This window comes from Geotrypetes seraphini, chromosome 12 (genome assembly GCF_902459505.1).
Source record: "Geotrypetes seraphini chromosome 12, aGeoSer1.1, whole genome shotgun sequence".
Classification (NCBI taxonomy): Eukaryota; Metazoa; Chordata; class Amphibia; order Gymnophiona; family Dermophiidae; genus Geotrypetes; species Geotrypetes seraphini.
In genome coordinates, this window is record NC_047095.1 from 82,900,164 (window position 1) to 82,928,057 (window position 27,894).

A 27,894-nucleotide genomic window follows, 5' to 3' on the forward strand; every position below is an offset into this window, starting at 1 on the left:
TTGGGAGAATGGTTTTCTTTCTCATGAACATGATTAAAGATGAGTGTTCAGAAATAGCGTTCAAGGCCTGAAGTGGATGATTTATTTTTATGTGGATGAAATTATTTTATGTGGATGATTTCAGTGTACGTTTCGAACTTTGACACTTTCAAATAAAGTCCATGTAGGAACATCGTCACTCCACAGAGTTTTTTTGGTTTTCTCTGGATTTTCTTCTTTGTGGATATTTTGGGGTCAATTCCTTTTGTTTTTTTCTGAAGTAGATTTACACCATTTGCACAGCATCTGTACTTATGCTGTACAATTGGGTTTTGCATGCCATAAGTGTCAAAAGTATAACAACTTGTAAATGTATTTGTACACTTCGCACGCTTCATACAATAGCAGCAAAGAGAGAGGCTCTTTAGATCTGCACCAAAATGATGCAGAAAAAGGCAGATCTCAAAAGAAGGGCTCCAAAACAAGGGCGGCTTCAGGAGTATAATACTAAAAACAATAAATAGGATGTATTTATTATAAGGCCTTGTATGGGCTCACTCCTGAGGTACTTGATTGACCAACTTCAGTTATTATCTCAGGACATTTACTACATACACTTCTTATTTTACTTTTCCTTCTGTACAGGACTGTACACATAAATAAGAAAAATGTAGTCAATTACTTTTCTATTAGCCTTCTGGAAAACTGAATTTTCTCCAATCCGGTTCATATATGCATTTCAGGAAATTATTAGAAACTTGTTTGCTAAATTTCTGTAATTTTTTTTAACAAATATTTTATTGAAATTTATAAGAAAACATTACAATATAAGTGAAAAAAAACAATTAAATTATCGAAACTTATCAAAAATTAGTCCTTGGATGTCACACACTACTAACATTTTATCTAATATAGTATCCACTTCTACATACAGTTCAAACTCCTCTTATTGACTTACCAGTGCATTGATTAGAACTCTGTTGAGCAGGATTTCTTATGTGTTTAACGTACAGCGCTGCGAACATCTAGCAACGCTATAGAAATAATTAATAGTATCTCTCCAAAGCAATGCCACGCGCCTGTTTAGTCTTTCTTCATAATGAAGTTATTCCATCCTCGTATCATTTTTGGCTGTCCTTTTCCATACCTTTTCTAGTTCTGCCACATCTATTTTGAGATGTAGAAAGATGGGCTGCTTCTGATGGAAGACAGGCATTCTCCGCCACGCTACTCAATTTCTTTGAATTTTCTGTGCCTCTCTATTTTAAGTTTCTCATTGAGTTGCTTAAAAATTATTATTGGGGGTGGCGGAGGAGCCTGTAGCTTGTTGGTAACCATATTCGTGGAGGTTAGGTGCAAATCCCCCTTGAGAAAACCATAAATTTGTGAATAACTCCAGTCCCTACAGTGATGTCAGCAGCAGTTCCAGTCATCCCCTGAAATGTCAGCAGCATCCACTGTCTGATTGGGCACAGGATTTGAAAGCCAGCCCTCCCCCAAAGTGATGTTGGTTTGGATAAGCCTTGCTCCCTGCCAGCTGATGGAACACTTACAAATAACCAAACCCGCAAATATGAAGGAGACTTGTACATGTAGAGAGGTCTAGCTTAGATCTTCTGTATCCCAGCTACATTTTACTCTTGATTAGCATAGATAAGATGTTTATTTTGGAGGTTAGAAAATCTTAGTATGTGCAGAGAGGAAGTGACATCACTAAAATAAAAGAGAGCCTGAGAGCTTAGCTCTGAGAAGTATCATGTTCTGTGAGGGTAATTCTGCTTGTCTCTTTCCTCCACTTACATCCAAGATTGCACTGTTGGCCCATGATGGGGAAAAAATTAGCCTTTTAAGAGACCTCCCTCCTCCAAGGCAGCATAGGGGCTGATAGACTGGAGCTGGGACTTCTCTACAATGTCCCTGTAGGTCTCCTCTATGTACCTCTGTCTCCCTCAGCTCCTCCAACTCTGCAACTCTAGCCTTAAGGGAGTGGATTCGTTCTTTGAGAGCCAGGAGCTCTTTGCAACAAGCGCGCACACATAATTTCTCACGAACTATCTAATGTACCTAGGGGAATGGAGGATTAAGTGACTTGCCTAGTGTCACAAGGGGTAATGCAGGGTTTGAACCCACAACCTCAAAGTTCTGAGGCTACAACACTAAACCACACTGTCCTCCAACTAGAACCACAACTTAAAATTCTAGGAATAATTTTTGACAACTTGGGCACAGTCGGTTAAAATGAAAGTTTTCAGAATATTAGGAAAGCTTTAGTCTTATTTGAACTTCTTTGGATTCTGAATCGTTTAGACTGTACAAACTATCTCGATTCTTTGCAGCCCACATAAATAATGTTGCAATAATTTGGAAAAAGTTGCAGACATTACAAAATATAGCACCACACTTAATATATAGGGTCTCCAAATTTGAAAAAAAGTTGCACCATTGTTGTTAAGGTTGCACTGGTTTCCTGTGGAAGCCTGTGTTTTTAAACTGTTCTTTGTTGTTTCTTATTCTTAATGGCTGAGCTCCTAGCTAGATATCTAATCTTATTGAAATTCTGATCAGAAATGTTGATACTTTGTCAGGATCTTACTTATTTTTCTATTATCCTAATACTAGAAGGATAGTGCATAACTATTTTTACATTGTTCTTTTATCAATCTGTTAGATGATGAGATTCTTTAGCAATATTTCTGAGACAAAAAGCAAATTATAAATTAATTAGAAAGCTGTTAAAAACATATGTTCAAATTAGAGAGTGACATGGGAACCATTACTGTGATAATAGGAAGACCCACTCCCGGGAATGCCGTGGGAATGATGGTCTGTTCTGCGGTAGTGCTGCAGAAACGGGAACCGTTCTTTCCTGCATCTGGGAAAGCGTCTGGCAGTAGCGGTGGCAACTAAACGAAGATAAAGCCATCTTGTAGGTCCATTCTCTTCCTCCTCACAGCTGCCGAATCTTCCCCGGAACTGGAAGTGATGTCAGAGGGAGGCAGGTCTGGCAGCCACTAGGAGGAAGAGAAAGGACCTGCGAAGGCTTTATCTTTGTTTTGCCTTTACCACTGCTGCTGGTGCTGTCAGTCTGGAGAAGCAGCGGTGGGAGCAGCGTTGTTAAGTGGGAGGGGTTAGCTAGATGCAGGAGGGAAGAAAAAGGAGAGAGGGGAACAGACATGCTGGATGGAAAAGGGAGGGGAACAGACACTAGAGGAGAGAAACAGGGGGACAGCCACACTGGAAGGGAGGGAAGGGGATTGGGGAGACGGGGACAGATATGTTGGATGGAAGGGGAGATGGACTCACTGGATTAGGGGGACAGCCCCATTGGATGGAATGGAAAGGGGACAGGCACTGGATGAGGGAGACAGGGGCACAGACATAGATACAAGAGGAGGCAGAATATGGATAAAATCTGGACATGGGGACAGGCATACACTGGATGGTATGGGAGGGAAAGAAGGCAGATGCTAGATGGTGTCAGGGGGTTGAAGAGAAGGCTGACTCTGGATAGAATGGGGGGAGGAGGAGAAGGTAGGCACTGGATGGAATTGGGAGAGGGTGAGAAGCAGGCACTGGATGGAAGGTGGGGAGTGAGAGGAGAGAGAATGAAAGGGTGCAGTCACTGGTTAGAAAGAGAGGGGGCAAATGCAGATTGTGGGGGTGGTGAAAGAAGATTGAAGAAGTGAATAGAAATCCAGATCAAGGAAAAGGGAAAGAATGGCAAACTGTATGTAAACACAGTAAAAACAATTTAAAAAAAGAAAGGAAATTGAAATTTGTATAGTAGGAAGAGCTGCAAGGAAAATGAGAGAAAATAACAAATGGACAGAGTTAAGGAGAAGCTGAGGAAAGTAAAAACCAGAGAGTGGGACCAACACAATTAGAAAAAGTAAATGGCCAGAAAACAAAGGTAAAAACATTATTTTTAGTATAGAATAAAGTAGTTTGGTACCTGTCTTATTTGACATTTATAAATATAGAAAATGAAAATAGCCCAAAAATGGGAGTCTTGGTTTATAATCGAGTCTTCCCCCTCCACTGCCGCTGTAAGCCCCTTTAACTGGCAGACTTTTGTGCAGTTGTGGTGGAGGGTGAAGACTACCAGGAGGGAGAGCTAGCTGATGTTCCGGTGGGGGACAAGTGTACAGGCACGTGCTGTCCATGGCAGCAAAGGTCTGCCAGTTTTGGGGGGGCTTGCAGCAGCAAAAAAGGGGAAGACTACCAAGAGGGCAAGCACCACAGGGAAGGTAAGGGGAGGAATGGTAGAATATAAACCCTCGGTTTATATTTGAGTTACCATTTTTCCCCTAAAATGGGGGTAAAAATGGTATCTGTTTATAGTCAGATTGGTTTATATTCGAGTATTTCTGGTAGGTCTTTATTATGTGACTCATGGGTGTTACTGCTATTATGGTAAGGTAGAATTGCTCTTCATATCCTGGATGACATTTGTAGTGTTCTGTAGTACTTCATAGTATGCCTGTTAATGGAGTTAGATGGGATCTAAATCCAAATCCATTCTCAGTAATAGCTTAAGGCAAGTTTCATTCTGGTACAGTATGGTATTTTCCTCATCCTGTGCTAGCAAGTGCCACGTGGCAAAAGCCCTATGGGCAAAGGGACATTTACTGCGGCAGCCCACACTAATCGGCTTCATAAAAGAGGTCCTAAGTTTGGTACCTGATTAAATGGATGGTTGAGTGACTTGTGCAAGATTTCAAGGAGCAGCAGTAACTCCCTGGTTCTTCTCCTCCCTAATCTTTGGTAACTTAACCTCTTACTTAAGGCTAGTAAAGATGATGCTTGGTGGGCCATTTGGCAACCTACCAAAAACTGCAGGGAGGTGATGGGGATGAATCTTTGGCCTAGATTCACGAAACTTACCGATCTGGATCGTTGGGCGTTTCTTGGCCGAGTTTTGCCGAGCGACCAATTCACAACAGATTCTACATGGAAATGATCTGATCGGACGCAAGCCCTACAGCCCCCATGGATCGCTGTAAGGCGATCGAAACACATGCGCGGAGTATCCTTGTTGGTTATTGATGCAATTTACGCATGTGCTTTCTCTTCGCACAAGCAGGGTGGCTGCAGTTTACTTTTGCAGGTCCTATGAGTTGGATATTTTAAAAGGAATGATTTGGAATGATTTGTGACCGCAGTGAATTTGTGCAGCGAAATTATCGAACAGAACATGCTTTAAACCTGCGGATTAAAACCACGGGCTTGCAATGCACTTTTTACAGAATATATAAAAAAGGAATTTTTATGTATATGTAAAGATATTTTACAGTTTTATTTTTTATTTTGATGGTTGTTTTATATGGGGTTGTAACCTCGATACTGAGACTTCAGGGCTGGAGAGTCGGCAAGGATAGTTAGCGACTGGTCCTCAGCAGTCACTTCATTTTGGATCGGCAAACCCAATCGGTATTTCTTCTTCTGCTTAGTGAATCGATGGCTTCCTACTTTTGCATGCCATTTCCCCTCATTTGCATGGGTGAATCGGGTAGGAGATTTGATTGGGCAGCAGTTTAGTGAATCAGGTCGGGGAATGATCGTCAGGACAGAATCAGAAGGTTTAGTGAATCTAGCCCTTTGTCCCCGCGTCACCCTCTTTTTCATATGTTTGTTTCTAGAGCAGTGGTTCCCAAACCTGTCCTGGGGGATCCCTAGCCAGTCAGGTTTTCAAGATATCCCTAATGAATATGCATGAGAGAGATTTGCATATAATGGAAGTGACAGGTATGCAAATCTCTCTCATGCATATTCATTAGGGATATCTTGAAAACCTGACTGGCTGGGGGTCCCCCAGGACAGGTTTGGGAACCACTGTGCTAGAGTCATTCTTTGTTTATTACAAATGTAATGTACCACTTTTATCAAGCAAAGTGTTTTATAATAAACTAGTGTTTAAGCCTGTTACATTAACGGGTGCTAGAATAGATGTGTAGACTTTTAGCACAATGGGTCGCTGAGGCATTTCTTTCTTTCTTACTTTATGTTTTTGTTCTCTCTCCCTTGCCCCCCTTTCTTTCTTTCTGTCTCTGTCCCCCTTTGTCTCTGTCTGTCTCTTCCCTGGCCCCCCCCCCCCCCCGTCTTACTGTCTCTCTCCCTGGCTGTCTGTCAGTCTTTCTTTCTTTCTATATCTTCTCCCTTCCTTTTACCTCCCATGTCCCCTATCCAGCAGTAGCCTTTCTCCCAATCACACCCCTCCCCCAAAGAAAACCAAGATAGTTTATTGTTCTCAACCAATTAAAACCCTCCCCCCAAATCAAAGCAAGATCGTTTCCTGTCCCCAATAAATCACACCCCTCTCCCCAAATGGAAGCAAGATTGTTCCCTTCCCCCCTTCCCAACACCCCCCTTTACCTAAAGTAATGTAAGATCATTCACTGATTCCCCAGCACACACACCACCCAAATTAAATCCAAATATTTCCCTTCCCCAAACAGGCTTATTTGAGAAGGGGCTCGGCGCAAGCCATCCTGTTGAGACTTGGAAACCGCCTCGCGCAAAACGCAACCGCCGTGGGCCTAGGGTGTAGGAGTCAGTGACAGCAGGTTACCTGACCACCGAGGTCGGGTCCCCCAGTGAGGCAGCAGGTATTGCGGTGCTGGGGCAGTGCAGAAGAGGAGGAAGATGAGTGTGTGGCTCTCTTCTCTTCCTTTCCTCCTCCTCCCTCTCCTGCTCCCGCAGTCTCCAGAACCCTTTTGCAAACTTTTCGCGAGAGGGAGCGTGACAGCGGGGCCGGGGCGCGTGCCAAGGATGTGCGGCAGGGCTTCTTTTTGGCGTCGGTGAGGCAGGAGAGGTTGGAGAGGGATTTTTGCCTGCGCAGGTTCAAGCCGCCGCCGGCCACCGCCCGGAACACCTTCAGCTCGCCAGTCCCACGCAGGGGCAGCGACCAGCCCTCCGCCAGAGCCTTCGGGAGAGTCCTCAGCGGCTGGGAACTGCAAACAAAGAAGGGATGGTGTCTCTGCTGCTGAACTTCTTGCCTCCCACACCCCTTCCCTCCACCTCCGATGCATTGGAGGGCCGCGAGTGTGGGGCAGTTGTAGGCGCGCATGTGCACTCCTTCCTCCACGGACATACAGATCAGGAAACACACAGGTAGGAGTGTGCATGCACACTTAACATTTTATTATATTAGATAAGCATACAATAAAAACACGAGGACCTCCATTTATATAATACAGTAGAAAAGCTTAAAAACACTCACCCAAGAATCAGTCATACCAATATAAATACTTCACTTTTCATTAAGGTTGTGTTTTACCGAACCGCTAATGTACTTTGCTATCATTCTCTAAATCCTTATCAAAAGCTTCCTTTAAAAAATAAGGTTTTAATAAGATGTAAACAGTAAGATTTGTTTCTTGGTGAATATAATAAGACCATTCCACAAAGAATGAGCCACATTTTAAAATAAAAATGCATTTGCTCTTGTTGAGGTCCATTTAGCTCTTTTTAAGTGTGGTATAATCATTCTGTGATCCTGTAAAGATCTCTGGCTGTCTGGAATGTCTTACTTTCTAATTTGAGGCATATATCAGATGATGCAACTTTTAGAAAGCATGAAAAATCTCATTTATTTAAGAAGACATTCTACCAATGGTTAATTATTTTAGGAGACCTTTTACTAACCCCCCCCCCCTCCCTTTTTACAGAACAGTAGCATGATTTTTAGCGCCGGCCAAGGCAGTAACAGCTCCAACGCTCATAGAATTCCTATGAGCGTCAGAGCTGTTACCGCGCTATGGTTTTGTAAAAAGGGGGGGGAGGGGTAAAGCTTAGCACTCACAAATGGAACTAGTGCATTTTAAATATTAAAAAGCCCATAGGTATAAAAGGTGACTAAAGTCACCAGAAACAAAAACAATGAAATTTTAATAAATTCTGTTAGCGCAAACTGTAATACAACAGCCCAAACCCTATCTTTTTATTTGGGGGAAAAAAAGTGTTACAGAAGTTCAAGCATGTAACTTACAGACTGCTTATGAACCTATGACATGAAAATCAGCCATTCGCAACATTTTAAATTCGCTATTTTAGTCACTCTCTTCAGAGATGGTCACAAATGAGGTTCTTAGCACTTAGCCTGTGCTAAACTTTAATAAAAGGGCCGCTTAGTATAAGGTTACACTATACTTTATTGGGAATAGTTATTCCCTGGGTAAGATTTATGGCTAAATTGATTTGAGATTCATGGTACAGCTAAATGTGTCATGATTGTACTGTCAGGCATGTTTCCAATTTGTCTGTTGACATAGTTGAGTCAAGTTTTGTATTTTATTTTGCTCATGTTGTAATTTGTTTTAGATTATGTATGTTTTATATTGTACCCTGCCTAGGATCTTTGATATTATGAATAATGTTTTTAAATAAAATTTTGCTCGTGAGCAGGGGCCCCCTAGTCTTACCTTTTTAAAGTAAGTTACCACAAAATTATACTTTTTTTTTCTATTTGCTTCAGGTGCAAACCTGGGTTCTTTAATCTGGATCCAACAAATCCCCGTGGCTGTACACCCTGCTTCTGCTTCGGTCATTCTTCTGTGTGCACCAATGCTGAGGGTTACAGCATATATACCATCTCTTCCACCTTCCAGACAGGTAACACCTTGCTCATTGTCTTGTCACTTCAAATACGGGAAACCAGCTGTATTGGACTGAGCTGATGACATTATGTACTTAAACTTTGAAAGAAGCATGATTGTAACATGTAGTAGGACATGATTAAAACTGCCCTCATCCAGTCTCCTCAGAATAAAGTCAACAGTTTCTCATTACAGCCAAGTAAAGTTGGCATCTGCACCTGAAGTCACCCTGTAGTCATGACTATAATTTACCTGTCTGATGGGACTTCCAGATTGTGAAACAGTGTTTCCTGTGAATGGTAAAGATAATTTGTTTTCTATGTTTTATTCTTAGATGAGGAAGGATGGCGTGCTGAACAGCGCGATGGCAGAGAGATTTTATTGCGTTGGTCCTCTGAAAACAGGGACATCTCCATTATCTCAGACAGTTATTTCCCTATCTACTTCTTTGCTCCAGGTGAGTAACATGCCAGGCATAGTTGCTGGAAGTCATCTGTTATCTAAGCCAGAAATCGCCATTGACCTAGCTGCTGCTTTAATTATTTTTCTGCCTCTCAGACAAGTTCCTGGGCAATCAAGTTTTGAGTTATGGGCAGAATTTAAGCTTCAGTTTCCGAGTGGACAGGAGAGACACACGACTCTCAGCAGAGGACTTAGTCCTGGAAGGAGCCGGCCTGAGGGTATCGGTACCCCTCATTGCACAAGGAAATTCCTACCCCAGTGAGAATACTCTGAAATATGTCTTCAGGTAGGAACCCAGACTGACTTTGTGTCTGAACAAAGCAGCATATATGTATGTGCTAGGAGAAAAAGGTTAAATGTTCTGGTCAATGTGTATACACCGCTTTTGTATAAACTAAGAAATGCAGGTAAGGGACCATTCCTTGCCACTTTGGAAATGTGTTAGTGGTTTATTTAATTTGCAGGTGAAAATTTGATTCATTCATTAAGAATGTCCAATAGATGCTACTGCCTCTTGCTTAATGCTGCACTAGTAGAATTTATACATAGGTTTTGCAGATATCTTTGTGTTAACTAATGTGGAATTCTGTACTCTCTTGGTTCCTGAGCCTATTCTAGGAGACCCCCCCCCTCAGCCAACTGAGCTTTTAGTATACCAGTAATAAAAATAAACAGAAAAATGAAATAAAGACCAGAAGGTTTATCTACTCTGCCTATCCATTCCATCTACTATCGCTTCCTCTCCCTTAAAAATCCAAGCTTTATTGAACTCGGATACATTTTTTAAAGCCTAGAACCTTCACTTTTGAATGAATCCTCTCTATACCTGTCTTAATATTAAACCACGCCATGTGATGATCACTAGATGCCAGATCACCCGCTGGAACAGCTCTCCTTATAGAGAATCCAGGATATCCCTAATTCAAGGAGACCCTGCAATATGGATTCCCCAGTCAACATCTGGCATATTAAAATGACCTATTAGTAATGCTTGTACTTTCCATTTTGAATGTCTTAAATTAATTCTTTGTCCACTTCTGTCTGTGAAGGAGGCCTGTACTGTATATCACCAGTGTATATGCATGAGAGAAATTTACATGCAAATCCATTGCATGAATATTTATTTTGGGTAGCTGACAACCTGACAGACTGGAGATCTCCCACGACTGGTTTGGAAACCACAGATGTACTTAAGTTAAGATCATGCTGTCTCTCCCTATCTCAGTGCATGTGTATATGTTAGATGCACTCACTGGAGATTTTATTTTTGTGCATGTCAGTAAAGATGACACAGTTATGAAGAGGTGTTGCTGCGAGGTAAAACCCAAACTGTGTTTTCATTCCTACATCCTGGAACAGAGAGTGATATAACCAAAGTAACGCATTCACAAGCTGGAGCTGGGAATAAGGAAACCTTGTGGTTCTTCCTTCCTGCTGAGAATGTTGAGTGTTGCAGTAAAGTTTACCCTGACTTTTCTGAATCCCTGATATGCTGATGGGGAGTATGCACAGTAAAATGGCATCCCAGTTTAATCAATATAGGGAAATTACAAATTAAACTAATCCCATATAAAATTCTTCAGGACCAGTCAGAAGTGGCCGTTGTCAACAAACACTTCAGTGCTGACAAACTATGGCCAACAATCACCTCCTCCATTGGTCCACAATATATTCTTGCAAGACTTTTCAATATTTTGGAACCTTATTAGGGAGCCTCTACTTCAATAAACTAGAAAACACAAATTTATCTTTTAGGTTGGTGAGGAGAGTCCTTACTGACATAGCTACGTTTCGGTTACTGCATCAGGGCAACGGACTCCTGAAAAAGAAAATCATATTTAAAAAGCAAACACACAAAAATTGTGATGGCAGTAAAGAGAATCATACTTTGTCAGGATTTGAAAAATTCTTCCAGGACTTGCTCACCAGGGACAGAATACACTCACTGTATTCTCCTGTCCCCCAGTAGAATTTCTGGTAGTGTGGTTGAGGAATCTGGGAGAGGAGATAGGAGTACAAATATTTAGTTCCTTAAGTTCCTGTTATCCTTTTCTGCTCCTTCAGACAAAATGTGGGAGATGTGAGAAATCCCCTTGCACAGGTAGAGATTCTGCCAAGTGCTTTCTGTAAGAGTTGTGAGAGTACATTGTGGAGTCCAGGGAGAAAGCGGTATTTCTGAATGAAGTATGGTGGCCAGCTTGCTGTGGCTCAAGGACACCTGAATTCCGGTCCCATTGTGGTCTATAATTTATAGTTTTCTTTCTACTTACGAATTGTAGTAGTAGGATAGTAATTTGAGGGATGGGGAAATAGTCAACTGCCATGCATAGCTTGAACACATTTATTTCCTCTTTTTTTTGTTTTTTTTTTAATAACCAACTAACTGCTTCCTTCTAAATATGGTCATCACATAAGCATAGTATAGAAATGTTGGCACAACATAGCATAATCACAAATCAGAATATGAAAATCTCCCTACAGGCTTCATGAGGCAACGGATTATCCATGGAGGCCTGCACTCAGCCCATTTGAATTCCAGAAGCTTTTGCACAATCTGACCGCTATCAAGATTCGTGGAACATACAGTGAAAAAAGTAAGCAGCCCCTCTGTACAGGTTCCTGCAGATGTGTAAAGTGAAGGAACTAGTAAAGTTGAAAAAAAAAAATAGTGACAGGAGGGTAACATAATCCCAGGAAGAAGATTGTCCTGAGCCTGCCGCAGCACTGGGGTGGGAGGGGGTGAAGAAGCCAGATTTTCATCAAAACTTAGCTAGTTAAGACGTTTAGAATAAACTTAACAGAGCAGCCATATGAGAAATATTCCATTATGTTGCCATATCTGTTTCTCTTATCTGTAATGCTCTAAGTTTGGAAGTGTTTCTTGTCTTTTTGTAAAAATTGTCATCAGTATTGGAAAGCTCACCAAGCAGGTAAGATAGCAGGGTGAGTTCACCTGATTTTCTTTAACTGCTGAAAATACCACTGAATATTCTGCTAAATCTACCTGCACAAATATCACACTACCCAACCAAATTTAAAATGTCCTTGCCAGGAGTGCTCCAACCTGGACCCCTTCTTCTTGCCCAGCTAAATTTGTTCAGATACTCATTTTACCCTTGTGGTTTTAGCTGGTGGGGATTTTGAGTAGATAATCTTACCCAGCTTTATCTTGTGCACCTTAGGCTCTAGGGCTGAAATGGAAGTGGGATTCTGTTTGCAATAGTTATACAGATTTGTTCTCCATTAGTATTGTATTCAGAACGCTCAGAATCTCTGTTTGTACATTTGTGAACCTGCAGTACTCTTTAATCTGGCTCATTGTCTCTGGAATTTTATATTCTTGATACTTCAGGTAGGGTTACCATATTTGTGAAGACAAAAACGAGGACACATGATCCTGCCTGTACTCCACCCATTTCCTTGGTTCCCCTTCCCGTCCTATGTACCCTTTTAGCAGTTTTTTTTCTCTCTCTATGCCTGGGCAGCCAGCAGCAGCATTGAGGTGAGCCTGCTGCTTCCGGCTTGCCCGAAAAGCCACACCTCTGTACAGCAACTTCCTGTTCCCACATAGGCGGGGCAGGCTAGCAGCAGCAGGCTCACCTCGCTGCTGCTGGCTGCCCGAAGATTAAATTACAGCAGCCACAGGGAGGAGGTAGGAGGTAGGCAGGGGAGTCGGGAGAGCCAGCTAAATCCCGACAGACTCTCATTTTTTAAAAAAACATCTGGGCATCCAGTCAGTCCTCTAAAAAGAGAACATATCCAGGTTTTCCCAGACATCTGGTAACCTTAACTTCAGGCATGTTGAAAGAAAGATTTGAAAAATGTACTGCATTTCATAATTGAATGGGGGTAATTTATAGAATTTGCTCTAACACTTATGTGCCAGTAATGTACATAAATCAGAATAATGGTATGCATATATATATATATATATATATATGTAATGTAATTTATTTCTTATATACCGCTACATCCGTTAGGTTCTAAGCGGTTTACAGAAAATATACATTAAGATTAGAAATAAGAAAGGTACTTGGAAAATTCCCTTACTGTCCCGAAGGCTCACAATCTAACTAAAGTACTTGGAGGGTAATAGTGAAGTGAAAAGTAGAGTTAGAGGAAAAATAAAAATAAAATAAACATTTTAAAAAGACAGCATTGATCTAAATACTTTGGAAGGTAGAAGAGAGGAGAGAAAGGAATAGAAGCAGAATGGGTCAGCGTCAGTGATGAAGTGGAGCAAGTAAGTTTAGGAGGAGCGATTGACGTATCCAGAAAGGGCTTCTTCTGGCCGACAGTCCCAGGATGCCTATGTCTCCTCCCCTGCGATGTTCTCCCATCCATGCATTCCCTCCCAGACACACTGCCCGTGTCCCAGCCGCTCCAAGGAGGCTGCCCCAGATGAGGTCCACGGTGAATGCAGGATTCTCTCCTCTGCGGGAAAGCCGCCCGGAGCCGACAGTCGATCTTCTTAGCGGATTGCAGGGGGGGAAGAGTTCACACTCTTGGTAGGATCGGGTCTGAGTGCTCTCGGTGGTTGTGGCTGGTCTCATTGCTGCTTAGATGTAAAAGCAGTTGATCTCCACTGCTGCTGATATTTAAAAGCAGGCAGATTGATCTCTCCAATGGACTGCAGGGGGAGGAGTTCACGCTCCTGGCAGGATCGGGTCTGTGGGCTCTTGGTGGTTGCGGATGTACCCGCTGCTGCTTAGGTGTAAAAGCAGTTGTTTTCCCAATGCTGCTGATATTTAAAAGCAGGCAGATTGATCTCTCCAACAAATTGTATGGTGAAGAGCACACACGTCTGGCTGGATTGGGACAAAGGCTCTCGATAGTGGCGGCTGGTCTTGGTGCTGCTTAGGTGTAAAAGCAGTTGATCTCCTACTTCTGATAATATTTAAAAGCAAGCATATTGATTTTTCCAACGGAATGTTGGGGAAGAGCTTACTTGTCTGGCTGGATCAGGGCAAAGGGCTCTCGGTAGTGGTGGCTGGTCCTGTTGCTGCTTAGGTGTAAAAAACAGTTGATCTTCCTAGTGTACTGCAGGGGGAGGTAGAGCTCAAACTCTTAGCTGGATTGAATCTGTGTGCTCTTGGTAGTTGCGGATAGTTCCGCTGCTGCTGAGGTGCAAAAAAGCAGTTGATTTCCTACTGTTGCTGATATTTAAAAGCAGGTAGATTGATCTCTCCAATGGACTGCAGAGGTTGGTGGGTTGGTCCCGTTGCTGCTTAGGTGTAAAAGCAATTGATCTCCCACTGCTGCTGATATTTAAAAGCAGGCAGATTGTCCAGGGAGAGGAGCTCTGCACTCAAACTGCCATCCTCCTTGCCTCCAAGTTCCGGAATTTATATATATATATATATACAGTACTCCCCCGAACTTCGCGGGGATTCTGTTACAGGGGAGACAGGAGAGGGGGACTGGAGCGCCAGCAGGTGAAGGAAATCACTCGCAGTCTACTCTGACCGCCTCTTCCTGTAGTAAAGTAGTAAAACAGCTTCTGATTGGTGTAGCCTGACGTTACTACAAGAAGAGGTGCTCAGAGCAGACCGCAAATGACCGGAACTGTGTGTGTAATATATATATATATATATATATATATATATATATATACACAAGTACGTAAATGTCAAAATTCTGCATAATCACATTTCTTAACTTAGTGCATGTTGTACAGGTAGGAGTACACATGGTGAAAAAAAACCCAACAGTACATCAATGGGAGAAGTTCTTTAAACAGATATTTATTAAGGAACTACACTTAAAATAAACAGTAGCCCAACATGACCATGTTTTGCACCCTGCAGGAGCTATAAGAACCATTTGGTGTATGTGTAGTAGTAGCTACAGCACCATACAGTCCTTTGTGACACTGAACCAAATGTTTCTTATAGCCCCTGGAGGAGGTGAAAAATGGCTGTGTTGGGCTACTGTTTATTTTAAGGGTAGTTCCTTAATAAATATTTGTTTAAAGGACTTTTCCGGAAAACAGAACTGCAGGAAAATGTGCAGGAATTTATTAAGATAACAATAACAAAAATCTTAAAACAAATACATAAACTTTTTTACTGCAGGTCTTGTTGGTTCTTTTTTTGTTTTGCTAAAGGACTTTTCAACTGACCTGCTTCTTTTTTTTTATTATTTTTTTACCACATGAGATCTTGCAGATCAGCTGTCCTGTTGCTTTTCTTATATATATGTAACTTACATAATTCTGTAAGTTCTATACGTAGCACCAGAATTTAAGTCCATGCATACCAGCTCTGTGGCGTGCTTGTGCCTGTCGCATAGGCAGGTATTTTTACTGTTATGTTGGTATCTATTAAGGAAAGTAAGTGCATAGCAGGCACTTTCTGGTACTTTAAATATATGCACAATCCACTAATGCCACTGAAAGGGTGCACAGCACAGGCAGAAGCCCAAAGTCAAGAGGCAAAGGACTGAGGTTTCACAACACAAAACAGGAGTGTCCACAGGCACACAAAATGGAACTAGAAAATAAATAAATAATATAGTACTTTATTAACAAATGCACTGGGACCTGGACCCAACATGGGCTGTGTTTCGGCAAAAGTTGCCTTCCTCAGGGGTCCTGTCTCCAAACTGCGTGTAATTCCGTGGAAGTTTGAAGTGAAGCCGAAGGGTAATCCAGTGGAAAAACCCGACTGGCAAATAAGGGACCAGTTGTTTTTTTATTGGATTATCCTTCAGCTTTACTTCAAACTTCCACGGAATTACATACGGTTTGGAGACAGGACCCCTGAGGAAGGCAACTTTTGCCGAAATAGGGCCCATGTTGGGTCCAGGTCCCAGTGTATATTTGTTATTAAAGAATTACATTATCTCCTGGTTCCAAGTTCTGGTTCCATTTTGTATGCCTGTGGACACTAAATATATGCACACAGTTACAGTAGTGTGACTTTAAAAACAATACGGTGTGTGTGCTACTGCTCAGGGTGCTACTGAGGAACGGCAAAAAGTAGACTTGAAGGGTGTAGGATCTGTAGATTTTGGCAGGGCAAGATTCTGGGGACTTTGCAGCATGCTGATGAGGGTTGGAAAGTAAGGGAGGTTATGAATGATGCAGACAGGGGAGTATGCATGGCTGCAGATAGCTTGGAGCACTAAATTGACTTAAAATGTTATGGTTAGTTGCACTGATGGAATTTGGTTTCTTCCATTTTTGAGATTGAAAGCAATTAGTCTTTCTCAACACAAAAAAAACCATACTTTTCATCACACACATTTGTGTGCCATCCTTCCAGCAGTTATGGGAAAAGTAGTCTCTGTTGGCAGAACAGATCTACAACTGTAACTTTGTAAGTTTTTAAGTGACCATTCTACATTACTCATTACAGGTTTTAAAGTGTCACATAATGCCTGATGGGTTTTCTTTTGCTTGCCTCTTTGTTTACAAGTTAAATTCTCAGGCATTATTATTATAACCTATGTCTTGTTCTTCAGGCGCAGGCTATCTGGATGATGTCACTATCATGAGTGCTCGTGCAGGTCATGGAAGACCTGCCACCTGGGTGGAGAGCTGTACCTGCCCAGCTGGTTACCTGGGACAGTTCTGTGAGCACTGTGCTCCTGGGTACAGGAGAGAGACTCCCAGCCTGGGACCCTACAGTCCATGTGTGGTGTGCACTTGCAATGGACACAGCAATACTTGTGACCCAGAAAGCGGTAAGGAAGGAGGATGTGCCATGCCTTTGGAATCAACCATTACTGTCCCATCCAGCATGATTGAGAATATGGGATGGAATAAGAGTAAAACATGGAAGACTTTTATTGAGTGGTGTTGGCCACAGAGGATTAGAGTCTGAAAAATAGCCCTGTCGGGAAGCAGAGCTAACCTCAAATCCTTTGGTTTCCAATGTGAGGATTGTTACCTGTGTGATCAGTGTTCCCCCTTCAGCTGTCTCTGTACCTCCCACCCCTTCTGTTTTCTCCCAGGAGATCAAAAAATCCACCCCTTAAGTGTTGCAACAGCACTCTGTTGTCACAAGTTGCATGCCCCTAAGGCCAGAGGAGCACTGATACAAGCTATGTGCACGAATGTATTCAGAGTAGCGGTCATATTTCTTAATGTGAATAATGGACTGCTTAAAATGTGGTAGCGGACTGTATAAAACAAACAAGTCCATGAATTGGATTCCAGGGTCTGTTTTCTCCTATCCATATTCAGTCTTATGCGTGATCTATGTGATCCTTATTAGATCACTGGCAGAGTGCAATCGGTCTTGTTCTTTGTCCAATGATGAAAAAGAGAAACAATGGACTATAAGTCTGTCCTATCTTTATAATCATGTTAGCTTTGATTTCTGGTTATTTCATGTTAGAAAACTGATGGGGGGAAGAGCTGGCATAGGTGACCTGATTAAATTTATTTTCCCTCTGTCTTGTCTCTGTGTATTTCCACTCCATCTCCCTCCATCAGGTGCTTGTGACTGCAGGGACAACACAGCAGGTCTCCACTGTGAGAGGTGCAGTGATGGGTATTATGGAGATTCAACTGCAGGCACGCCCAATGACTGCCAGCCGTGCCCATGCCCCGGAGGCTCCAGTTGTGCCGTTGTGCCAAAGACAAAGGAGGTGGTGTGCACAAACTGTCCTGTTGGTACCACTGGTAAGTCATGTGACTTCTCCGAGTACAACAGTCCCAATTGTATCTCTCTGAAATTTCCATACTGACCATACTGTGGAGTAGGTACATAAAACCTTCGACTCCTACTCCTTTATTTATGGCATCTCCACTTCAACTCCCAAAATTTATATGTCTATATTGGTGGTGAATTACATGTAGATTTAAAACAAACTGGAGAAAATATTTCTTCACACAACATGTAATTAAACTCTGGAATTCGTTGCTGGTGAATGTAGTGAAATCATTTATCTTAGTGGGGTTTTTAAAAGGTTTGGATAATTTCCTAAAAGAGAAGTTCATAAGCCATTATTGAGATGGCTTGGGGAAATCCACTGCTTATTCCTACGATAAGCAGCATAAAATCTATTTTACTACTTAGGTTCTAGCTAGGTACTTGGGACCTGGGTTGGCCACTGTTGGAAATGGGATACTGGGCTTGAAGGACATTCGGTATGTCCCTAGTATGGCAATTCATATGTTCTTATGCAAGGTGTGGCTTCTTGGGATTTTGGTTTAATTTATATTTATAATTTTTGGTCAGCAATTATGGGTTTGGCATTTGTGATCTGTGTGTGTGTGACTGAGGCATTCTGTTAGCATGATTTTTCTATGCTGCATTTTGTAGAAATTTGGCTTGTTCATTTGTCTCGATAGTGGAGGGGATATTTGTGAGGAGGAGGTGAAGGGAGACAGGGGTTTTGTAGTTCCTTGTTCTGTATTTGTGATTTATAAAATGACAGTTTAGAATATTGTTTCTTTTTATACTTTAATAAAATGATTTTAATATAAAATTATAACTATTCGAGGCTTGTCCAGATGGTATCAGATAGAGTTCGCATGGATGGGGGACAACCTTTGTCCCCATGTCATTCTCTAGGTGCCACTTTCACTAGTGTAAATATCATAAAATATATTACATTTTGTAATGAAAGAACTTGATATCAAAATATATTCTAAAACATATCCTGGTTAATCAAATTATTTGTGAAATAAGAAATCTAAGCATTATAATATTTGCATGACATACAATTTAACTGTTAGGAGTCAGAGTTGGAATAGGCACATTTTCACCAGTAACCCAAAAATTGATACCGACTCCACAGATCTGCTGACAGCCAGTAAACTTTCCTAAGCAAGGAACTCCAGGGGAAGTGTTTTTGGGGGGGAGCAGATGGATAATACCATACCTTCACATCTATGTGATAAAGGGATGAGTGCATCCATAATACCATACTATAGAATGCAGAGCCTATTATTTCGTGGAGCTGTTCTATCCAAGGACTGATATTTCAGAAGAAGCAGTATTTATCATGAGAATAAACATGAAGTCGAATCCTTTCTTTCTCTTTTTTTTTTAACCTGATTTTAACTTGGAGATGCTGGTAACAAATTCTCTTCATATCCTTTGGCTTGTATAGTGCAATACAAAATAAATAGCAATAGGTGTAAAACTATCTTGAATAGGCAGATGAAATGACAGATCATTTGGCTTAAATGGGAAAGAAAGAATGGTAAGAATACTTTTGTAGAAGACCTTTCTATTCTCATCTCACTTGTAACCTGATGTCTTGTCTCCACAGGCAAAAGATGCGAGCTCTGTGATGATGGATTTTTTGGGGACCCTCTGGGTGAAAGTGGTCCTGTTCGGTCTTGCCGACCCTGCCACTGTAATGACAACATCGATCCCAATGCAGTTGGGAATTGTGACCGTTTGACGGGCGAGTGTCTGAAGTGCATCCACAACACCAGCGGCTTCTACTGTGATCGCTGCAAAGATGGCTTCTTTGGAAATGCATTAGCCACCAACCCTGCAGACAAATGCAAACGTAAGTGCTGTCTTGGGTGCTTCATGTTAGCAATCTGTTCCAGGTTTAGAGAAGCTGAGTGAGATGTGAGGAGAACCTCCAGAAATTATGTATGCAGTGCCCTCTTGGTAACTATTGATGTTCAGTTGTTATAGAATCAGCACAATAATGCTGTGGTCCAGAAATGCTTGGATGTGGTGTTGGCAGCTGCTGCCTGTGGAAGCAGGGAATGCTATCTGTAAAACCAGCAGCAGGGAATCACAGATGGTTCTGACAGAGGCTGCTGTCTGATCATATTCCTCAGTGTTTGTGCATTTCTCACTAATGGATGCATGGTATTTCCTCCCTTTTGTTCAGCTTGCAGTTGTAATCCTTATGGTACTGTTAACCGGCAGACCAGCTGCAACCAGGTGACTGGTCAGTGTGAGTGCCTCCCCCATGTTTCAGAAAGAGACTGTGGGGCTTGTGAGCCTGGATTCTACAACCTGCAAAGTGGGCGTGGCTGTGAGAGGTGAGTCGCTTCCCTGAGCTCCCTTACCTTAGTGCAGCATGGTTGAGAAGCTGGCTGTAATCTTGTTTGTGACTTTTCTTTAGCTTGTAATGAGATGCATGAAGTAGATGTAGAGAATGACACGGGGAAAAATTCTATCCCTGTTCCCAGACCACCATCCCCTTTACCGCCCCATCCCTGCTGTCCCCTTCACCGCCCCGTCCCTGCAGCATCCATACAAGTTTCAGTACTGCAATATTTAGCTTATTCTTCACTTATAAATCAAAGTTCTGGCTGCTGAACTAGAGAAAGAGATGTTCAGCTGGCAGAGCTTTGTTTATAAATTTTTATCAACACAACTAATATACTATTTTATCCTAAAGCAAAAAAAGGAAATAAATAGAAATTATTTTTTTTTCTACCTTTTTTGTCTGATTTCTGTTTTCCTCATCTTCTCATTCAATTCCTTCCATCCACTGTCTGTCTTCTCTCTGCATCTTCTATTTGCTCTGTTACTGTGCTTGTCCCTTCAACCCCTCCCCCCAAATTGGTCTGGTACCCATCTTCTTCCGTCTGCTCCCCCCATAGTCTGGCATCTCTGTCTTCTCCCCACTCTGTCTTCCCCATTTCCCTTCCAGCGTCTTCTGCCCACTCTTGTCTTCCCCATTTCCCTTCCAGCGTCTTCTGCCCACTCTTGTCTTCCCCATTTCCTTTCCAGCGTCTTCTGCCCACTCTTGTCTTCCCCATTTCGCTTCCAGCGCCTTCTGCCCACCACCACCCTTCATCACCTTCTCGTGCGGCCTGAGAATCCCCCTCCCTCCCCCTTACCTTCGTGGCGCATTAGTAAAGCAAGTTGCTCAAGCGCGGGTAACAACCACCGTGTCATTCTCTAAGTAGATTCAGTATTAGGGAGAACACTTAAAATCTGCATCATGGCCAGGTGTATCCACTGTGCAGAGGGCAGGCCTGCTTGGGGCATAGGTATCCAGCTTATCACAGCAATGTCATTTGGTCCAAGTGTCAGCAGGGACACTGTGACCTCTTTTCTGTTGAGGAAGATGTTGAAAATGGAGCTGCCTAGAGTTCACCACAGAATAGCCCAGTATCCCATCACTTCAGGGAGAGGAAATAGGCGAACTAGGTCTTCACCTTGGGAATTTTATCTGAACATTAATTGGTTTCAAAGCAGGAAGTGGATTGCAAAGGAAAGCTGCTCAAGGAAATAGGCCTGTATATCACCAGAAAGATTAAATCTACATTTTTTTAATGCAATTGTATGACTAGATAAATAACTGTCTAGTATGGCATATTTTGTTGAGTGTGTGAATAACTTTAAGCTGTTCAACAAAATCTGGGATTGGATTTCCTAGTCTGCTCAGTGGCGTAGGGTGGGGAGTGAGGGTGGTTTGCCCCAGGTGCCGTTTTGGTGGAGGTGCTGGCACCTGTCCTCCTCTTCACCTCCCCCCGGCTCATGCCTTCACTTCCCCCCACCCTACCTCTAACTTTGCCAGCATAAGCAGCAACTCCAACCTGCTGCTTGCACCAGGTTTGGCTCTCCCTGTCACTTCTGGGTCTCGCACCTAGGAAGTGATGTCCAAGGGAGAACCGACACAGGCAGCATATTGGTGATGCTCGTGCTGAAAAAGTTAGAGGTACAGGGGAAGGGGTGCATGCATGGCAGGGAAGGAGCCAGGTGGCACCACCACCCAGGGCGCCTCTCACCCTTGCTAAGCCACTGAGTCTGCTAATACTGTTGAGGAAAAACATCAAAAGATGATGGTGCACATTACATTATTGAGATGATGATGCTGGTAGTGATGAGTGATTGAGTGACTTGGGTACATAGGTTCAGAAATCATGTATTTTGTAGGTAGGAAACATTTTATCTGGTATGAGATAAGGGGAGGGATTTGGGAAGTCCTGGGAATGAGCTTTATATTAATAATTAGATGTTTTGCATTAGAATTGTGTGCAAAATAAATGGTGAACACTATTCTTCATTTTGTGCATTTTCTTTGGCTTATTTAGTATTTACATTACATTAGTGATTTTGATTCCACCATTACCTTGCGGTTCAAGGCGGATTACACAAGAGATTATCTGGACATTTCCAGGAGAGTTACAAAGTAGAGCAGGTTACTTCGGGGGAGATCTGGACATTGTATCAGGGTTATTATAAGATGGATAATTTAGTTAGAAGGTTGTGGGATCTGGGGGAGATTGAAATGCTTCCTGTGGTGTTGGTTTGTCTTGGTGGATTTCTTGACAAGCAGGGTTTTTATTTCTCTTCTGAAAGTTTTGTAGTCTGGTGTTGTGATCAGTAGATTGGAGAGTTTGGTGGTCTAGTTTCTCTGCAAAAAAGGCGAACAAAATTCTAGGAATGATTAAGAAGGGGATCATAAAGAGATCAGAGAAGATTATCATGCTGCTGTACCGGGCTATGGTGCGCCCTCACCTGGAGTACTGCGTCCAGCACTGGTCGCCATACATGAAGAAGGATAAGGTACTACTCGAAAGGGTCCAGAGAAGAGCGACTAAAATGGTTAAGGGACTGGAGGAGTTGCCGTACAGTGAGAGATTAGAGAAACTGGGCTTCTTCTCCTTTGAAAAGAGGAGACTGAGAGGGGACATGATCAAAACATTCAAGATAATGAAGGGAATAGACTTAGTAGATAGAGACAGGTTGTTCACCCTCTCCAAGATGGAGAGAAAGAGAGGGCACTCTCTAAAGTTAAAAGGGGATAGATTCCGTACAAACGTAAGGAAGTTCTTCTTCACCCAGAGAGTGGTGGGAAACTGGAACGCTCTTCCGGAGTCTGTTATAGGGGAAAACACCCTCCAGGGATTCAAGACAAAGTTAGACAAGTTCGTACTGAACCGGAACGTACACAGGCAGGGCTGCTCTCGGTTGGAGTGCTGGTCTTTGACCTAAGGGCGCCACGTGAGCAGACTGCTGGACATTTTTTTTTTTTTTTTAATATAATTGTTAGTTTCTAAATAAGATGTTATGAAAACAAAGTAAAGGTACCTACTTTGTTTTAAACTGAGGAGAAATTGGTTTAAAAGTTTAAAGTGGTTTCTGAGTAAGGTGAGTGCAAAAAAAAAAAATCTGGAAAATGTTAAGAGGAGGGATAAAAATTGATTTCTTTTTTTTCCCCAATATATTCTCTTGTCTATACCAAAAGCTATTGGCATTTTCTAACATTTAGTGCACTAACAGATTGTTTTTGGCAAAGTGTTAACCTTGAAATGTAACCTTTGAAACTGTAAACACCTGAATATCATGGTATCACACAAATACTATTTATAATTTTCATTACAGAGGTCTCACTCTACCTACATATGAGGGAAATAATTACAATAACATTCTTTCTTTGTCACAAGACGCCTATTTTCATGCAGGCCACCTTTTTGTTCCTTGTCCACTTGAGCTAAATTTGAAACAGTGGCCTTGTAGATCAGGGGTGCCCACACTTTTTGGGCTTGCAAGCTACTTTTAAAATGACCAAGTCAAAATGATCTACCAACAATAAAAAATTTTTAAAACCCCCACAAAGCACACTGAAAGGCAGAGAAAATGTTAATTATCATTCATATTCCGGGTTTTTTTCAAAGAGGTCAAGGCAGATGACTCTATGCAATGTCATCTCAATAACAACCATACAAAAATAGACAAATATAGCCCCTCCCTTTTTACTAAACCACATAGCAGTTTTTAGCGCAGGGAGTTGCGCTGAATGCCCCACGCTGCTCTCGACGCTCATAGGCTCCCTGCGCTAAAAACCACTATTGTGGTTTAGTAAAAGGGAGCCATAGTGCAAAATATAGACAGCAGATATAAATTCTCAAAACAGACACATTTTGATCACTAAATTGAAAATAAAATCATTTTTCCTACTTTTGTTTGATGATTTCATGAGTCTCTGGTTGCACTTTCTTCTTCTGACTTCTTCTCACTTCACTCTGGCTGCACTTCTTCTGACATCTTCTGATTTCAGCCCACTCCTTCTTTCAGCCTCCTATATGCTTTCTCTCTTCCGTACCTCATTCTCTCCCCCAACTTTTTCTTTCTTTCTCCCTGCCTCCTGTTCTTTCTTTCTCTCTCTCTCTCCATGCCTACTTTCTTTCTGTCTCCCTGCTTGCCCCCTTTGTTTCTTTCTCCCTGCCCTCCCCCAAGCCACTAGGTTTGCCGTCGCCACCGGGGAACAGGCCTCCAAGCCACCGCCCCCCAAGCTCTGCATGCAGAAGCCTTGCACTGACCAGCATTCTGCTCCCCTTCAATTCTGATGTCGGAGAGGAAGTTCCGGGCCAGCCAGGCAGCGATTGGCTGGCCCAGAAATTCCTCTCCGATGTAAGAATTGATGTCGGGGAGAGGAATGCTGGTCAGCGTTAGGCTTCTGCAGGCCCAAATCTCTGGATCCCCAGGGCCGAGGAAAAGAAAAGAAAAAAAGCCAGTCTTCCATGAGAGCCGTTCCAGTCTCTTTTTAGCAGGACACTCAACTTCACATTTTCAGGCTCAAGACGTCAGAGCAGCAGCAGCAGCTCCGGCATTTTTGGGCAGAGCACCTCCTGCTCCCGACCGCCTTTCTCCAGTCTGGCTTGTCAATTCCACCAGGGGCAGCCGGCGCTCAGCTCTCAAGGGTCGTGACTTCCCTAGACCTCCCTCCCGCCTTCTCCCGAAGGAAGTGACTTCATCCCCCAGTCGGAAGACGCAGTCGGGCAGGAAGGGCGCAGCAAGAATGAGTGTGCGTGGGGAACCTTGGGGAGATTCCGGTGGGGAACCTTGGGGAGAGAAAGGCTGATCGGCTGGCCGATTGGAACGGCAACACGAGATCGACTGGCGTTGCCTTCCCGATCGACCGGTCGATCGCGATCGACGTGTTGGGCACCCCTGTTGTAGATGATACTCTCTCAAATGCCATGAACATGTCCCTTGAGCCATCCAGTCCCCAGCAAAAAGTTCCTCTCCTTGATGGCATTGCAGATCAAATTCTGAATTGCCACTTAGATCCCAGTTATAAAGTAAGTAAAGTATACCAATTTTTTTCACTTGAAACTCTGAAATAGGCTATTTTACATGATACCTATGCATGTATTTATGAAATCACTACAAAACAATGGATAAGAGGTAAGCACTTTCCAGATTTGTGTTCAGTGTGTGACTTAACACTGAGACAGATAATACCAATGCATTATAAGTGAGACCCAGGAGGGTGGATGGGCAAATAGGGTAATTGCCTAGGATGCTGTTGAAAAAAGTATTACTTGCTGAGATGCTTTTCTAAAAAGAAGCAGAAAAAGATAGCTTTGCCCAGTATACTCATCTTTACACTATGCTTATTTCTGCAGATGTGATTGCCATGCCCTGGGATCCACCAGTGGTCAGTGTGATATCCGGACAGGGCAGTGTGAGTGCCAGCCTGGCATTACTGGCCAGCACTGTGAACGCTGTGAAGTCAACCACTTTGGCTTTGGTCCAGAAGGCTGCAAACGTAAGTTAGGAAATAGCCCTGCTAAGTAAACAAATTTTGAAGTGACTTTGGCAGAGGGAGGAGGGGAAGATAGAATTCTGAGACTAAGTGCAATAGCATAGAACTCTGGTTGGTTGAAAAAAATCCTTTCTTCCATTACTGCCAGAAACAGAGAGGCTTATTCAGAGACATGAAATATAGGTGGTGGCAACATTGAAATTCTGGCAGAAGCAGATGTTCCTCATTCACGTGATATTGGAGAGCTGTCACAAAAGTGGCCTTCCACCAATCGGACTCAGATGGGAAAAGATGGAAAACAAATACAACATTCCTAGTGTAGATAGTGATGCAAAGGTGGATAAATAACGCATACTGAGTGCTTCCATTACAGGTAGGAGGAAGGGTCAGCAATAAAAGTATTTGCATTTTAATGCAGTACTGTTTGTTTATTTTATTCATAAAAATGTTCCCTCTTTAGCTGTCCAGTTTTTTCGATCTCTAGGGCATGCTGTTTCTAGCAAAATACTTTGGTCAGGCACAGATTTTTGGCATTGTGCTTGCTTGATTTTTGGAGCTATTTTAATGCTGTGTTTTATCAGCATAGTTTTTTATGGAACAGATCATAATTAAGATAATATCCTTGGCCCCATTCATACACCGGGGAGTGGTAGAAGCTAGGGAGACTAGAGTGGTCAACAGGGTTGATCCAGTCCTGGATTTACCTCATTGCATGCAGGGACTTGTAGTATTGATTTTCCCATTACATTCCCTGAAAAAAGCACCCTGCATACAGTGGGGGTAAATGCCAGACTGGATCATCCCTGTCAGGCAAAACTCAATACAGAGCTAGAATGTGTTGGAGTGGGTGATAGACAGCATTTGCCACTGAAGATCATTTACTAGGGAATAGCAACTTCACTATGTGCTAGGCAAATTTTAGATCAGTAAAGAAGGATTACCAAGAAATAATTTATTTGCTGTTTACTGTTGGGGGTAGGGAGACATAGGTTTGTTGGTCCTTCATCCTATACTATAAAATCCAGTATCGGTATGTCCTGCTATAGGAGGCTTGCTCTTAATGTGTCTCCTGTTGCTGGACAGATTTGATTTACTTTATTTCCTCAGTTGTAAGACACACACCCATACCCCTTTACATAGAAGGAGAATAAAACACTCAATTCTAAGACATATTCCATTTTGCAAAACTGAAAAATGTGCTTTCTCACTCCACCTTGCCCATCTCATTAATACTGGTAATTTTACTGTTTCTGAAGAGGATACCCTAGGGCAGTGGTTCTTAAACCTGTCCTGGGGGTCCCCCAGGACAGGTTTAAGAACCACTGCCCTTATGCTTGAGAACCTGATTGTAAAAACCACTTAGATAACCTTGATAGGCGGTATATAAAATCCTAATAAACTTGAAACTTAAAACAGTTGAAATTACTTCAGACTTTAGAAAATGCAGTTTGTTTTCTCTGTTACAACCGAATATTTTACTGCATCACTCATTGTTAAGTTTGTACTGGCTTTTGGTATTTTGATTCTAATTTAAGATCCCTTTCTTAATGTTTAAAGCCATTTAAGATGGAATTCTGGATTAATTGCCAACAGCCTTTTCAGCGCAATAGGCGAGACATTTTAGACATGTGGTTTTCTCCCAATGGCCGCGAACCATCTGCAGAAGGAATCCACTCCAAATTTTTCTCTGACCCTCCTGTACTTCACTGAGAGCTCTACTGCCACCTGTAATTTTTCTCTTTTGCACGCGAGTCTGAAGGAGTATTTCTGTTATGCTGTCCCCTTTTTCTTATTTTCTTTGGTGATTTTTTTGTCTCTTTTCGGGATTTGTTTATACTCAGAGCTTTTCTTTAGTTCTGCCTACCCAGACTCCAGTCTGCAGCTGACAGGCTGATCCCTGGTGGTACCTGTTAGCCAGCCTTCATTTGTACCTTTGGAGCTTGGGATCGCCCCTGTTTTTTCCACATCTTCTGTTTAGCAGGGGTTCAAGCATAGGCTGTTAGGCATCCTTTGGAGACTCAGTGGTGTCTCACAGGTCACTGGCTGTGTTTTTGCCTTCACCTATTCCCATAGCATGTATGTCAGTTCGCGGGGGTGGAGTTGCAGTCAGGCACCGTGTCTGGCTGACAGCCTGAAGATCAGCATTGAAGTATTCCCAGCATAAGGCAGTGATTCTCTGATTCCAGTAACTGTAAGAGAGCTGAGGCAGGCTGCAGAACATTTCTAGTACAGGTCACAGTGAGTAAGGCTGTCACAGCCTGAGAGATGGATTGGGGGGGAGGAATATGAATTTCATTGTTTTAGAGGTTTCTGCATATCCCCCTGTATTCCCCCACTAGAAAAATCCTAAAATCACCATTTTTGTACTTTTCTAAACATGGAAAATATTGTGATTTTGGCAAAAATTTCTTAACAGTGGCCACCTTGG

At 42.5% G+C, this 27,894-nt stretch overlaps 1 protein-coding gene across 1 annotated transcript in view; it reads left to right on the top strand.

Annotated features, from left to right (window-relative positions):
- The window catches only part of LAMC1 (laminin subunit gamma 1), a 344,488-nt gene that overhangs the window by 264,733 nt on the left and 51,861 nt on the right, over nt 1–27,894 (top strand). The window contains exons 8-16 of the mRNA XM_033915414.1: nt 8,453–8,589; nt 8,908–9,030; nt 9,132–9,321; nt 11,517–11,629; nt 16,500–16,721; nt 17,476–17,664; nt 19,263–19,508; nt 19,845–19,998; nt 25,327–25,469. Of these exons, the coding sequence (XP_033771305.1) occupies nt 8,453–8,589; nt 8,908–9,030; nt 9,132–9,321; nt 11,517–11,629; nt 16,500–16,721; nt 17,476–17,664; nt 19,263–19,508; nt 19,845–19,998; nt 25,327–25,469 (1,517 nt within the window). The remainder of the gene's footprint in view (nt 1–8,452; nt 8,590–8,907; nt 9,031–9,131; nt 9,322–11,516; nt 11,630–16,499; nt 16,722–17,475; nt 17,665–19,262; nt 19,509–19,844; nt 19,999–25,326; nt 25,470–27,894) is intronic.